The sequence below is a fragment of the Ochlerotatus camptorhynchus genome, unplaced genomic scaffold (genome assembly GCF_037179485.1).
Source record: "Ochlerotatus camptorhynchus isolate MF236.1 unplaced genomic scaffold, CSIRO-AGI_Acam_v1.1 ptg000667l, whole genome shotgun sequence".
NCBI lineage: Eukaryota > Metazoa > Arthropoda > Insecta > Diptera > Culicidae > Ochlerotatus > Ochlerotatus camptorhynchus.
The window spans coordinates 224244-240870 of record NW_027041145.1 but is presented as its reverse complement, the minus strand read 5'-3'; the positions used below and the strand labels follow the sequence as shown (position 1 = coordinate 240870).

General features: G+C 40.7%; 1 protein-coding gene across 1 annotated transcript in view; it reads right to left on the bottom strand.

Annotated features, from left to right (window-relative positions):
- Positions 1–2233: 2233 nt before the first annotated feature.
- LOC135714571 (zinc finger protein 473-like) overlaps positions 2234–16627 on the bottom strand; it is a 41989-nt gene continuing 27595 nt past the window's right edge. Inside the window, exons 3-6 of the mRNA XM_065237955.1 lie at positions 4408–5316; positions 3574–4026; positions 3116–3511; positions 2234–3017 (exon numbers count right to left, since the gene is read on the bottom strand). Of these exons, the coding sequence (XP_065094027.1) occupies positions 2505–3017; positions 3116–3511; positions 3574–4026; positions 4408–5316 (2271 nt within the window). The 3' untranslated portion in view covers positions 2234–2504. The remainder of the gene's footprint in view (positions 3018–3115; positions 3512–3573; positions 4027–4407; positions 5317–16627) is intronic.

Here is a 16627-nt window from a genome sequence, read left to right as displayed (position 1 = left end):
TTGGATGTCCCCGGAAGTGGTGGAAAATCCTGGGTATAGTCAGTTCTGCGGAATCCAGGAGGAGTAGAAGTCTCCTTTTTTCCACCACTCCTTGATTTAGGCAAGCTGATTTGGGGTTCTTTATTTGCAACAATCCGCGAACGGATGCGCTTTCGTTTCCGTGCAGAACCTTCCGGAAAACTGAAAGAAATTCCCTCCTCAGCCAAGTCAGAGTCAGTCTCGTCATCTGACAAAAGAGAAAAGGGATTTTTGTCATTGGTCGATGGCGTGGCTGTCTTAAGCATTTCTGCAAAAGACCGCCTGGAACGTTCCTTAAGGGAGCGTTTCATTTTGTCCCCGAGCTGTTTGTACGCCGGGCACGACGAGAGAGCATGAGGAGGAGTTCCGTTGCAGTACACGCATTTTGGTGCAGTAGCTGCGCAGGCGCCATCCTCATGCTTCTCCCCGCATGTGGAGCAGCGTGCCTTGTTACCGCAGTGGGAGGCCGTATGTCCCAACCGCTTACAATGCTGGCAGTTCATGACCCGAGGTACAAACAACCGCACAGGAAGACGAAGTTTTCCCAGCTCGATGTATTGAGGAAGGGCAGATCCAGAAAAGGTCACCCGAAACGAGTCTGTGGGGGTAAAACTCTTTTTACCCTCGCTGAGCGATACTGACTTCATTCTATGAACGGCCAGTATCTTTACCGGAGGAAGCAAGGGGTTCTTGAATCGGCCAACCGCTTGCTTCTCCAGTATCTCGGGGTTCAGACTCGCCTCAGTGACCACGCCTTCGATCTCCACATCAGAGGCTGGAATGTACACCCTATATTCCAGTGTGAAAAACTGGGAAACAGCAATTTCATTGGCCTGTTTCAGGTTAGCGACGGTCACACGAAGTTTGTTGTGCCTAACCTTCGTTATTTCGGTCACGGCAGAGAATCGCTTTGTCAGATCATCAGATATCTGAACAACATTCAAGGGTTTGTTTTTGGGCTGAAAATAGACAACCCATGGGCCAGTCGAGTCATTCGGGTAGGCCCGCAATCTGGTGCTTTTCTCAGCCTGCCCATCGACAGACTGAGACGACGAACCAGGGATGACATCATCATTCTTCTGAGATGAATGGTCATCCATGTCGTCTTCTGACAAAACATCCATTTTGTTCAACTAGTGGGAGCGCAAAACGCTCTCCCACTGAACGCACAGACACAATACACAGAAAACACTACAAACACAGAAATACAAAATGAAAATTTAACTAATGGGGGAGTAAAAGAAACAAGAAAAAAAAAACAAAAGCTTATCTGATAATCCTATACTACTACCACCGAACGTTATATGTGTAGGCGTTTACACAGATGGCTGGGAAGCGACGCGCAGCGTGGATGACCTTCGCTGTGGTGCACTTGATCGAGGCGCGGCACTCAGCGCACACAGGCGCACGATGAATGATGAACGATATAGATGTAGAAACGGGTGCTCACACTCGATGATGATGATACGTGAGCGGGTATGCGTAAGCGCGTATGCGTGACCACGCAACGATGATGCCCAAATTTGTTTGCGAATTTCCAATAGCACGGATTAATCTTTCCGAAAATGACACTTTCTACTAAAAAAAAACTCACTTTTCGATCAATTTACCGGGAACTATGCCAGGAGTCACTTAGTGAGAAAAAAACTGATAAATTATATCAAGCGAATACCGAAAAAACTTCCAAAACAACGGAGCGCGAAACAAGTCGACCGTACTTCTTGCTAGGACGCAGTGTGAAGAAAAAGATGATAGAGATCAAATTTTAGACAGACGTTGTGAATAGCAGTTTGTTCGCGAGTGAAATAAAGAAAGTTGGCAACCCGTAAGACAGATAAATAGCTCTTGGAATATGCGTCCAACTTGTCGGTGTTCATGTGTCCTGCAGTTCACATTCTGACGCGCATTAAGCTGCGGTCTTCATCGATCCACGAGCCGAGTGATCCCCTGCCTAGGGTTTGGTTTTAAGATTTTCGAGAGCAACAAACATCGGGTAAAACACTGGTTACGAGTAGCAACAACAACCGGCGTGGTCACAGAGACCTCCGAAAACACACACAGGGTAACGTGCTCGTACGGTGGTACGTACGGCGGGAGGCCGACACCAGACACACGAGAAATCTCTTGAGAATCATACAGTAATGATTCTTCCGCAGGTTGACCCCTAAAGAACCCAATTTCTTTCAAAAAAAAAAAAAGAACAGTTAACTGGAGATTTCTGTTACACCGTCTTCAATCGTTTTATTACCACCCTGTTTCGCTACATTTACACGATATCAAACTCCTTTTGCTTAACAATTGGTTCAATACTTGGTATGATTCGTAATAACGCCCACCCCTAAGGATAGGACCTAGTAAATTCTATTCACATAAATCAGAACTTATGTCACAGTAGGTACAATTTACCGAGCAATCGAAAATGCCATCCACAAATGCCATTACCAGGCTATAGTTACTCGCTCGCTATAACCTTCGTTTGTGTGTTTTTAATTTGCCGAATGTTCCACCTGCATTGGTTCCCGTTCAGATTCGCAGTCGGGAACAATCTCTTCAGCCGTCGACAGCTGCTTTTCGTCGTGTTGGGAGTCTTCGTTTCTTTCTATCACCGGTGCAACGGTAGGCAACCGCACCGCCTCGGTCGAGGCTTTCTCCGCTTCAGCATTATTGTTATCCGGTTCGTCGTGGGGATCATCGTGCGCTTCGACCGCCACTACAACCTCCTCCTTCTCCATGGGTAAGTGTTCCTCCGGTACAATGATTTCTTCCTCTGCTTCCGGTTCTGGAACGTACTCATCGTCGTTGTCGCCGTCGTCGTTCGACACGGGCGACTGCACCGATTCGGTTCGACTTTGTTCAGTACAAGGCGCTGGTTTAGGATCGGATAGGGGATCCTCGGTAGGGTCCGGTTGTTCTTCATCTTCCATCTCTTCAACCGTTAAATTAGATGCCTCGGTGGTTTTCGGTTGAGAGAACTCCTTGATGGTTTCGTTGACTATGTCCTGAAAGAGTGGAAAATACATTGTAAAAATTGGCACACCACACCCAACTTGGGCGTTTGGTAATTCATATGCGTCTCCACTGCAGCATGTTAACTCACCTCATCTGGATCAAGTCTGCTGCACATCAGCCGCTGGTGGCGGTACATGTTGCTTTTCGTGGAGAACGATTGTGAACAATATTCGCAAATGAAGGAATTGGTTGTCGGCTTGGCGGAACATTTACTGCCGTGCTTTCGCGCTCGACTTTCCGTCGCGAACGTAAGCTTACAGTTTTCGCAGGGGAAGCGATGTTTCTTACTGGCCCGTTTCTTTTTCATTTTATGTTCAGTGCTGTCATTCGATTTGGATTTGATTTTTCGCTGTTTAAGCGGAATATTTTCTACATCCTCCTCCCGTGAATCGTGCACTTCCTTTTTCACCCTTTTCTTTTTCTTGACCGGCTTTTCTTCTTTCACCACTGGCGGTTTCTCCGATTTCACATCATTCCCCCGTTTCTGAAATGAATGTTCATACAATCTATACTCGGTGGTCGCCAAAATGCTTTGCTCAAACTTACCACCGATTTACAGTAAACTTTCTGGTGCTTCTTCAGATTGCCCCGATTCGAAATCATCGCTCCGCAAAATTGGCACTTGACCTGTTTGTGTTGCTTGCGGACGGTGCAGATTCGCTGATGTTCGATCAGCAATTCCCGAGCGGCAAAACTCTTCCGGCAGTACCCGCAGTTGTAGGTCGTTGCATTGTTGTTGAAGCACCGTTTCTCCTTGTGTTTCTGTCGATCGGACTCTTTGATTCGCTGGCGACAGTAGGTGCAGAATTCCCGTTTCACTATGCTCTTGGGAGACACATCAATTATCCTATCCCGTCGCTTCCGTGATGTTTCCCTGATCGGTGTCTTTTCCCTTGCCAATCGTTTCGGCATTAGTTTGGACGTTCTTCGCTGCTTCCGTTCCAGCGGCTGGGATTCACTAGGCACGGCAGTATCTACATTGTTCTGCTCGTTCTGCTCCTAAGAATAAAGATATATTTTTTAAGAAGAAGGATAGCTTCCATTGTAGTTAAAATTAATCCATGGGTATTCAGGTGTCCTTTGTCATTACGAAAAAGAAAACCAAATCACAAATCATTGCGACTGTTCTCTAGCATCCAAAAAGTTTGCACACAAACTGATTGCTCTAACAGGTCTTGAAGACCTATAGGCACTAAAGACTAAAGAAGCTAATTGGATTGGGCTCGTCATATACGAGTTCAAATTCACGGTGATGATATCGAGGTGGTAATTTGAAGCAGAGAAATCTAACAATATGATTAAAATTGCAATCCGAACGCTAAAATGTTTAAAATGGACCACCAAATGGAGGACACAAAGTAGAGCTAAACTGACACTCACCTCTTGCAGCGACTCGCACCGATGCTTTAGCAGAAGACTTCGGGACGAAAATGCCTCCGGGCAGTACGGACACGGATGGTCGGCGTTTACCCTTCCCAATACACACCGGCCGTTGTGATGGAGGAAGCGAGTTTTTTTGTTCACATTCTGCTGGCAGTAGATACACTTGGTTTCCTCTTCCGGTAGCTTATCCAGGTTGTGTTGATCCTTAACGATGGCACTTTTATCGTCCTGTGATTCGCGTAGCGGAAGTGGTACACTTACGGTAACGTCGGCGGTGGTTTTTATGGCGCTAATATTTTCATCATGCGTTTCCAGCAATATTTCGCACTGCTTTTGCTGATGCCGGATTAGATTGGATTTTTTCGTGAATTTCTTACTACAATACTGGCAACTAAAGCGAGGGTTCCACTTGGAAGTCTTAGTCCTTCTCATCCTGGGTTTTTGATCGAAATGTATACTTTGCACTGGGGAAGCTATTTTCGGTTCGGGAGTTTCATTGGTAACGGATGCGGATGGAGTAACAGCTGGCGAAGATGAATGATCTGTGTGCTGATTGAATACCGGTAGACCGATTCCTTTCGCTTCGCACACTTGCCGATATATTCGGCAACTGTTTCGCAAGTGGCCTGGTATTCCTTTGCTGCTAACAAAAGTCTGATGGCAGTATGCGCACTTTGGTCGAGACGTAGATTTGTTTTTCGAAACTAGACATTTGCCATTCCGATGTTTGTAGGGTTTCTTCATCTTTTTCTTGCAGTGTTCACACCGTAGCTGGCCCGGATTGGTGACTGTTTTTTCGCTGGTGGAGGCGAGCGGTCCCTCCTGAAATACGTTGACAGAGAATCTACTCCATTCGGGTTCGGAAATTCGAGGAACTGCATTGCTACTTCCGGTAGTGGAAACTTCCTAAAAAAATAAAATATAAGAAAAGAAAAAATATGTTCACACGTGCACGCACCATGGTCACAAAGCGTTCGTGCTACTGGAGTTGAAGGGTTCGTCGCTTAACATTCGTTCAAGTCACTAGTTGGTGAAACGTTATCTGCGAATGTGGTTTTTCTTATTCCTGATGACTTATTACGTAGGTAAGGTTTACATATAATTGGCGTTGACGGCACCGTCGAACAATTTGCTCTTCCAGCAAATATAGACAGTTTCTTATGGGAATTTTCGGTGGAGTGAAAGGATAGTACAAAGTCCGCCATGTTTCACGGACAGTCTGACGTTTACTTATGGATTTTCTCATAGGAGTAAAGAGCTACAGAGTCGCCGTCAACACCAATTGACCATACATTATGGGGTTAGGAGCTCGGTTAGGAGGGAAAGGGTGAAATTAACAAACAGAAACTGACACGTTCATCAACGCCCCCTGCCGATAGTCGCTATATTTATAGTCTGGCGGATAAAATGTTGGGAAACAATTTGTGCTGCCGAAAAGCGGAACCAATCGAACAGTACTGAATTTAGCAGTGGAAGTATCGTGATCGTGCTATAATTTCTGGAGCATCGAGGTAGGCCGTGAATAGAAATTGACGTGTTTAGTTTTTGTTGTTGCTTTACTGCGTGTTAAGTGCAAATTTAGTGTGAAAAACGTAAAATTTCTGAACTATACACAGCAAAAAATTAATTTTAATATCACATCACAGTGGATGCACTTCAGTCATGTTGAAAATAAGGTGTAATATTACTTGCCAAAATGGACAAAATTATCATTAATACAGTGCATGAACTGACATTACGCCCCAGACAACCAGAATGTACGTATATTCAAAGTTGTTTTCGTAATATACAAACATATATACAAACAAACAATTCATATAGAATGCAAATAAATGGCTTATACGTACAAAAGTAGAGGCCACATACGTGCATATTTTAATTATTTTTAAATGAGTTGATGATTTTCATATACGATTTAATCTGTAATAACAAATTCATTTTGAAAAGTCTTACGATGTAATCCGACTTAATTTGTGATACAGTACGACGGAAAAATGTGTCATCGCATATAGGTCGGAAATTTGCATTCTATACGATTTAACTTGAACATAATGCGAGATATGCCATTCTTATATGCGATTTTGACTTTAACTGTACCAATTTACGATACCGTATGTACATTGTTATACGACTTCTGGTTGTCTGGGGCTGCTTTTACTGCATTTATTTGTTGTTGTGGCCATAAAAATTACATGAGATTTTCGACATGAGTGAAGTGCATCCTCTTGGATGTAATATTACCGTTTCAGGTAAAATGCTATTAAAGCTGATAATCTAACACCAAATGCTAATTTTTATCTGATTTGGCAATATTAAAATTTATTTTTTGCTGTGTAGTGGACGCCCGTATCGTATTCAATAATTTCGCGTATGTTTAAAAATGCTGTGCTCGGCTGAAAGGACTTTTTTTATATTACTGCGAGCGAGCAAACTGTGTTATTTCTGAGGTGAAATTTGGTGAGATGAACAATTGATTCTAAATGCCTATTTCCAATTACTACTAAATACGTGCCGGATTTCGAAAGAGTACACCCAACCGGGAAATGTTTCATTACATGAACAGATTCTGTAATGTGGTCGCCGGAAGGTTTTGACGTAGGAATACGTCTGTGATTTCTATATGGGGGTACACTTTGTGAAAACCGAAAATGGAACATGTAACGAATTTATGAAAGATTTTGAACGCTGAGTTGCACCTGGCCCAATTTTTATAATTTTATCACCAATCGATCAGAAATGCTTCCGACTGTTGATTTTCAACAAGAAACTATTGAAAAAGTGGTAAATGCCAATCATTCTCCAAAAGCGTCATCAAAAGAGGAAATCGTTGAAGATAATTGACTTTGAACCCTCTGCTTCTAAGCCCTTTAATTCAGTCGTCGCCATAGCAATGAAAACTAGCATCGCTCCGCTTTTGGTTCTTGGGTTACAATTGCTGGTTGCAGTTCTGCTGTTCGATATTTTCGAAGGACCACCAAAAATCAAGAAATTACACTTTTTTCTAGGGATGTGAGCTATTCGATTAAATATTTATCGAATTTTCAATTATTCGAGCGCGTAACCGACTTCCCTTCTTATTTCTACTCGTTTTATTCAAGATAATAAATAAAAGTACTTTTTTATCTGAACAGGCAACCATGACATGAAACAGGATCATAAATTCGCCGAAAAGTGTTAAGCGTGTTTCTGCTAAAGGCTAAGATTTACCACCTTGTTGAGAGAATGAGTTTAACGAGAAGAACTAAAAAGGGGAGGAGCTTTGACTGGGTGGACACTGATATTCTGCAGCCTTCCAACAACAATCAATACGAAACTAACGATTTTAAATTGGCTCACCACTTTAGTAGCCTATTGGTCCCAAGCAAACGATTAACGTACCCTATTCTAGTTGAAATTCTATTACTACACTATGTTTGTTTTGATTCGCTATGAAAGTTTGACAGATAACATCAGGGGTGTGTGGATTCATGCATAACATGCAGGGGTGAGTGAAATAGCTTGGGACTGCTTGGGACCGTTGTTCTGGTACTGAGTGAGCCAAAAATAATAATGATTTTCTTCGGGACCCAGTGGTCTTAGAGTTACCTCTATGCTTCCAACATGTCGCAGACAAAAGATCAACCCCTGTCCAACAGCAGACCGAAGAATATGGGATTGTCCGGTTCGATTTGCTTGTCCAGCTGCCTTCACGTCATCATCATTTTCCAAAGGCTTTTAGCCTGTACTACCATCGGCCCTTTCCAGGGCCACCAAGTTTTTCTAAAAGAGTTAAATTTCTAAACATGTTCCAACTAAAATTCATATCAAAAGGTTCTTTTCAGCGCAATCATAGTCATACCAAGACTAAGACTAAAAGGTCCCGAAGAAACGTGCCTAACTTTTTGGCTCAGCTCTGGTACTCTCTTCGGTCCCAAACAAATCGATTCAACCCTCGAAACATAGGAAAATCCACTAGCCCCTCATTTTATCTGTCAAACTTTCATAGCAAATCAAAACAAACATTGTGTAGTACTAGAATTTCGACTAGAATGGGGTACGTTAATCGTTTGCTTGGGACCAATAGGCTAGTCAAGTAGTGAGCCAATTTAAAATCGTTAGTTTCGTATTGATTGTTGGTCATACTAAAGAAGAGATGAACTAGCCTTCGGCTAAAAATTTCTATAATAAAGATTAAAAAAAAAGGTCATACTAAAGGTAACCCCGCTCAAATTCCTATTCCTACACAAAACACAAGCTCCTGCTGCAGTTAACAAATAATATTAATTATATAAGACCTCGTAGTTCTACGTCACCATCGCGTACAACCCCATAGGGCTGTCCCTTGTAGTTTTTAAAATAATTTTGTAATTTTAATGTTAGCTTATTTTTCGAAAAAGAAAAAAAATGTTTCTTAATCCATTGCCGGAGAAAATCATTTCGTGAAGGTTTTATACAAAACATATGCATTCTGGGAAAACTTGCTTGTACACTGCAGTGCATTGCAAGAACTGCTATTACTTTTGTTGTATGAAAAATGTGTAGAGCCTGTAATAAATTGAACATTACATTGGATGTAAGATAAATATGTTTTGTGTGTACCATTATCCGGCAGGGTTTTCATGTGGGGCTTATTGCAAGTGAAAGTGATCTCGGGATGGAATGACCAGGCATTCTGAACTGGGTTGCTGGATCTGGAGTAGAGCTATCACATTTTAATTCCCGGACTGAAACTGCATTCAATTGTTACTTCAAAGATTTCTCAAGGACATTTCTTCCATAATACCATTGTCGGCCAGTGGGGGTTAGATTGAATACACACATAATTAGAAAAAGTATTTTTATGATGTTCTTCACGGTGCTAGCTTTTTGTTTTTAAAACCTACGTTACTTTTTTTTTTGGTTTTTCTCTCCGCCAGACTATAAATATAGCGACTATAACCCTGCCTTTAAGCAACAATCAATACGAAACTAACGATTTTAAATTGGCTCACTACTTGACTAGCCTATTGGTCCCAAGCAAACGATTAACGTACCCCATTCTAGTCGAAATTCTAGTACTACGCAATGTTTGTTTTGATTCGCTATGAAAGTTTGACAGATAAAATGAGGGGTTATTCGTTTTTCTTATGTTTCGAGGGGTGAATCGATTAGCTTGGGACCGAAGAGAGTACCAGAGCTGAGCCAAAAAGTTGAGCATGTTATTTCGGGACCTTCTAGTCTTAGAGTTACCTCTATGCTTTAAGGCTGTGTTCCATTTGGTGAATTTTCACTTAAATTTGACACTTCGAAAATAAATGATAATGTTCGAAAATTCCTCTGTTGTTGATCATCCGATTTTCGAAAAAGTGTTTGTCAAAATTGATTCCTTGTCTTTCAGAAATAAGTCTGGTACAATAGCAGGTTTATTTTAAAATTTTCTATCTGTCAAATTTAAGTGAAAATTCAGCAAATGAAACACAGCCTAAAGGCCCAAGCGCAATGACAGCGGAAGCGGAACGGCAGCGGCAGCGGAAAAGCCCGATCTGAGTAAGCCTACTTGTCGGATTGAAAACTAGTTAGAACCAAATCGACATAGGTTAGGCTTCTTGATGTCATTTGTGACAACTGTCAAACTTTCCGTTTCCGTTCCGCTTTCGTCCACATTGCGTGTGGGCCTTAAGACGATTTATGGACGCTCCTAATACGAACGGCGTTTAGAAAAATTATACTAGAAATACCCGTTACTGCCATTGTCACTCCCGTGTCGCACAGTGGGATGAAATAAAAAATAGTGGGACATGGCCATTTGCGGCGAAACTATTGAGTGTAGCATTTTATTTGAGTAGTGACAATTTTTGATTAGGTGAACACTCAGATAAAACAATAACTTTTTTATGTCTTGCAAAAATTGATGTACATCTATGGAAACATTGTACATGAAGTCATTTTAAGACACTCTGTCCAAAACGACAATTTTCTTTCTCTCAAGTGAACGAAGTTGTAAGGTGAAAATGGAGTACAAACGGTAGTACCCCCTTAACTTTTTTGTTTAAATTTCACAATTTTTTTAATGTTCTACAAAGTTGAAAGTGCTTTAGAAATGCACATTTTTGCTGAAGGAAGCAAACCGCTATCACTTCGTTTAAAGGATTTACGTCCGTTTTTATATTTTGATAAAACTATAAGCAGCTATAAGGGGGTGTATCTTGCATAACAGGTAGTAGCAGCTAATCTTAACGACATTTCGTTCAGTAACTTATACTCTACTGCTACACATACGATTCATAGGGGAAGCCAAGGGGATGTATAATAAATTTTCAAATAAATTACCTCAATGTTTTGTTACGATTTGCTGTTTTCATGACCATTTTTTCAAGTATTTACAATGCTTTGATATGAAATACATAATAATCAAGTTTACGGATGTTAAGACTCATCTGGTGGCCACTCGGATACAGTTACAGTTATAGAAAAAAGTCATGGCCTACTTTGATCAAATGTAGGCAGCAATCAATGTTATGGATGTTCCGGATTTTCTGGCGGGCCATCTGGTGACCTGTCGGCAGGCTTGCTGAAACTCCTCAAACTCACTGGAGGTTTTAAAACACTCTTGTCCTGCGAGTTTAGCCAGCCCTCACTTCGAGTGAGTGGTGGCAGAAATATGGAAGAAGTAAACAAAAACTCCTCGAGAGAGAGGGAGAGTGAACTTCAGCGAGAGGATGATTTGACGTGAGGTGCGCTTTTCGAAATTCCGGATGGCCTTTTTGTTTGACGCAAAAGCTCAGAGTTCACCCAGAGTGAGAGTAAGAGCGTGTGATAGAAAACATGAACATGAATGGCAGCAAACCTCACTCTCATTTTATCCCCTTTCGCTCACAAGCTCTGAAGCTCAGTGGAATGATTTGGCAGTAGACATTCTACTCCTCAGAAAAATACTACGCTCGGCTCATTTCAAAATCGCGAGTGACGCTCCATCAAGCCTGCCTGTCGGAGCCAATGACCAACTAATATAAAAAAGTAGAAGGGTCTGTGCCTAGGGGCACGAACGTAGGACCGCTAGTGAACGGAATAAATGTGAAGAGCATTTAGTTCTTTTAATTTTTCAATTATCTATTATCTCAACTCTTTCCGTTTTTGAATTGCAGGCGTACCAAATTTTTAGTAATTTTTTTTTTTCAGAGAGAAAGTTGATTAAGAGAATCAATCAAAATCACTTGCACCCCTGCTTCCAAGTTTGGTTACAAGATTACAATTCTGGAGAGCATTTTGTGTGGTCGTTGGGGTTCTTGTGGTTCTGAATATGGACAAACAAGCACAGGTAAATTCTATTCCAACTCTTTACTGATGTAAGCTTGATGGCCCTGAAAAGGGCCGTTTTATTGAAGAGGACATCCATAGCCACTTACGATTGGCGTGTTTAGTGTAGGTGACAGCATCACGGACCTCATTTTCCAGGAACACCTTCAGCACACCTCGTAGATCAGACCAGAGATGACACCACCACGGCGAGCCAGACGACCGATGGCGGTTATCTCGAAGAACTTTGCGATGACGCTTGGCACCTCCTTTGCCACAACCAGTCAATTGTTGCTTGTTGAGTTATAGAAGAGTGGACTAGCCACCACCTTCCTACTGCTGCTATTGCTGTTCACCACGCCGTCCGAAGCGAAAATGAGCTAATGCCATACAGCAGCGCTATTTTATATATTTTCAGGTTAAAGCAGAATGATGTGCAACCAAATGGTATAAAAGCTACAAAGACGCCTCCCATTATGAGTAGTTTGCTATCAAGTAGCGACATTGGCTCTTTTCCTTGTGCAAAATATTACGCAATTCCAAACTCCGCATTCGCACGCGCCCGAGGATCGGAGGCGAATGCCACTTCAACTTGTTTCGTCTACTTACTTCTCTCTGACGACTGTGCTGGGGAAGCAGCATATGCATGTAGGTAATTGGTGGATTTGTTAGTTAATTCGACGCTTTTGGACAATGCTGAACATTTACCAGTTTTTCAATAGTTTCTTGTTGAAAATCAACATTCAGAAGCATTGTTATCGATGCGTAGCCATATTTCTGATCGATTGGTGATAAAATTATTGGTATTGGACCAGGGACAGCTGAGTTAATAACGTTCAAAATCTTTCTTAATTTGTTATATGTTCCATTTTCGGTTTTCACAAAGTGTACCCCCATATAGAAATCAAAGACGTAGTCCTACGTCAAAAAAAAAATACTATATAGTATCAGAAGAAATCTAAGCAGGCTTTGATCAATGATATAACCACTTAGATCCAATGACCAGCTTATATATCAAAAATCACCATTTTACTACATTTCATATAGTTGTAGATAAAAATCATGTCCTGCTTTGATCACATTTACGGAGAAATCAATTTGACGAATGTTCCGGATTTCCCGGCGGACTAATCGGTGACCATTTGGAGCCAATGGCCAGCTAATATATCAAAAATCAACGTTTAACTACATTTATTAAGTTGCAGAGACAAATGAAGGCAGACTTTGATCAAATTTACACGTAGTAATCAATTTTACGGCGGGCCATCTGGTGGCCACTTAGAAGTAATGACTGGCTAATAAATCAAAATCACCATTTTACTACATTCCATATAGTATCAGAACAAGTAAGGTAGGAGGTGTTCATTTGAAACAATAACTTTTCGGAGGTAACTCGGATTCACATCCGGTCTTGAGTCAAGATGTTCGGAATACTCCAAAGGTTCTACATTTTGTACACGAACAAAATCGAGGAACTACAGCGCCACCTAGAGCCGCGAATGTGAAAGCCGCTCTTGCCCCCATACATTTTGTTGATTTTCCCCATACAAACTTCATACCCTTTGAGCGAGGGGTTCCCGTGAACCAAATGATTTCAAAATTTGGCAGGGTGTTTCTGACTCCCCAAACTACCATTCCAGATATTGAAATTCCAGATATTGACTATTGACGTAGGATTACGTCTTTCGGCAACATATTTGGGGTGCAATTTAAAACAACCAAACTCGACCGCATTTTGACAAGTGGTCAGGTTTTGACCACTTATAACTCTGTCAATAGCGGATGGTCTGGTCGTCATCAGCAGCAGCAGTGCTTTCGGCGCGTGGACATTTTTTACCATTCCCCACACAACAAAAGGCTCCCCCAAGCAGCTAGCTGCCCCAAGAGCCCTCGATTCACCGAAGAAGGAGGAAGAAGCCGCACCGCTACTGATTGGATTCAGTTGTTCGTCGTGAGCCGCTGTAGACCATCTATGCCAAGTGCGTCACCCTCGTTTCAAATAACATACAGCTCGCCAGCCTCACCCTAATAGCCATCACGACAAAACGGTTCTTTTCACTTTTTCACTTCACTTGCTTAATGCAGCTTTCTTGTAAGAAATCATCGAAAGAATGAAATGGAAATATATAAATAGGAGCAATTTCTTTGATGCTTTTAAAGGGATGGATTTTAAAAAGTTTTGGGATAGGTATATTAAAAAGAAGATATGAGAGGTTTTGTTTTTCAGTGTATTTTTTTATTCTACTGTTCTATAAAATTAACAACTTGCAGATAGATTATTCCTAGTTTTATACACTTTCAGCAAATATAATCCCAAGCAGTTTAATACTATCACACTATTACATACTATTACTGATCACATATGACAAACGGATATTCTATGTTGGGTTCTTAATGGGATTTAATTTTATGGTATATTAAAAATTCACATAGCATATATAGCCAGACTTTCTGTAAGGGGCTGCCACATTTCACGTGGACAGTTGTTGCGAGGTTTTAGACAGACACCCCCCACTCCTGCGTGAACAAACATCCATACACATTTAAAAAAAATGTGTGGACCGTGGACTTTTCCAAAATTGATAGCTTACGGTCATCCAATTTTTAAATCAGATGTTAAAAAAAAACACGCATAATGCTGAAGTTTGCCGAATTTTGAAGATTCCAGAACGCAAATTTGATATTTCAAGGAAATATTTGAAATGTGTAATTAAGTAAATTTTACAAGTACACGAAAAAATTGAATTTCAGGACTACCGAGAGGTTTCAAACATTTTTTTTGATATTCTGAACTGAGTTTCTTTTGCAAAATTTGAGACTTTTAAAAGTTTACAAGATACTGCATAAAAAATAATTATGATTTTTAAGAAAAGTGCATAAGAAATAGGATTTTACCCGCTTTCAAGGTGATAGTTTTATAAAAAAATTATAAAGACAATGTTTCAACCTTTTGGAATAAAACAAATTCTCACGCATTTCTAATCTCAGAATTACGCCAATTTAAACGATGGGATTTTTTCGGAATTTTCGATTTGGGGTATTTCTGAGACTTTGATATGCCTGGGTTCTTTTTTAAAGGTTTCAGAATTATATGCTTATACCACGTTCAGACTGCAGAGCAATAACATGTTTTATTAATTGTCGACACGAAAAGTGTCATCAAGATGGTCTTATAACATGTTATAACTATAAATACTCAGAGGGAGAGAGGGGCGGAGAGAATGTTTTGAGTCAAATGAACGGTCAAAATCTGAGCCAATCGAACATTCCCATTGGAATTTTTCCGAGGATTTCTCATTCTTACTAGATTAAATTTGAAAGCATTGCAATCGAACTAGTTTTTGGAATCAAACACAATATTCCAACTCTATTGATTAATTGATCTTAGTTGGCACCAAGAAATGTGCAAAATATTGCGATGCAATCAATTATTATTTTCCAAGTAAATCGAATCAAAAATAAAAGTCATGTGAAATGCTAGCTTCCAGCAAGGGTTGCCAGAAAATTTAGGCACAAATCCCTGCTGCCGAATTGTATTTTGTTTTCTCCGCCCATCTCTTCCTCTGAGTATTCCCTAATAAACGGGTACCATACTCTAACTATATCATAGATAGTACGACCATCCCACATAAAGTTGGGATGATATCCCGAATTGGTGGTTAGGCGCTTCTTATGGTTATTGTTTATGCGGGTTTCTAGTTATAACTGACTCAGTCTGAACAAAGCATTATGTGGTGTTGACATTTTTGTCATTACGGTTTTTGGCACTTTAAGTTTATTCAATATTGTGCCACTATGGTGGATTCAATTATTAGTGCCTAAATCATTAGTTTTAGGTATGTAGTGTCTTCGGGATTTTTTTTTTTCATTTATTTTGGCCAATCTTTATGTGCAAGGCATTAGGGTGGTCCATATAGTTGACCAGTTCTAAACATCAACTTATGAATCATTGGCAATCATAACGGAATTAAAAGGAAATAAATCAACCCACTAAAAAAGCTTTTCATCAATTAGTTATTCGATATAGACCAGAGTGACGAGGTTCACGATTCATGCGGAATTTTAATGAGTAACATAGGGTGGCTAAAAAAATGTTACTTTTTGAAATGCATTAATTTTTTTTTTTTTTCGAAGCTACTTTGTTACTAACTCATTTTATTGAGAAGTTATAAATGTTCCCGGGAGCGAGAATTTAAATTGGAAAGGTTTCGGCAGATGTTTCCCCCCTATTGTGTACTGTACTTGATGTGCTCTCGCTTCCCTTTGTTGCCAGTGTGACTCGACCGCGCTAATCTATTGTTAAGTTTTTGCGATGATCATTGCTTTTGTGCACAGAGTGATTTGAGGGGGAAGGGGGGAAACTCAGGCGTAACGGCACGGAAAACGTAATAAGTAACTTAAAATTTGACGTATGGTTGATCCGGTTTGAAAAACATTGTTAACTGCTTTCGGGGGCGTCGTTTTTTTTTAAATAGTTTTTTACCCGTGCTTGATATATTATCAGTCGTGGTGTGATGTAAATGGCACGGTGGAGTTAGAGCAACTGGTTTTGCTTACTGAGCACCCATGCCCCTTTACATTACTTATTTTATAGGGTCACGTCGTTTGCTTAAACCATGCTTTAAAAGATCGCATCACTTTGCCTGAACAATGCTTAAAAAGCAAATCGAAACATTGAACGTCGCGTGAAAGTGGAATTTAATCAAGGCCTAAATACTTTTTCGTAGCTTTTAGTTTTCAAATTTGAAAGATCGTCGGTTGCAGTGGCATGCTTACTGAGCAGAAAAACGCGGTACCAGGCCCTTTCACATTAAAGAGATTAATGGTAAAATCGCTTTTGTATCGTGTATTTTGCAAAACTTGTCGTTGTCGTCGGTGCCGGGTTTGAATGGTTACAACAACTTGAGTAACGGTATGATGTAATATGAGGGGCTCGGTGGCCTTAGAGCAACCGTTTTTGCTT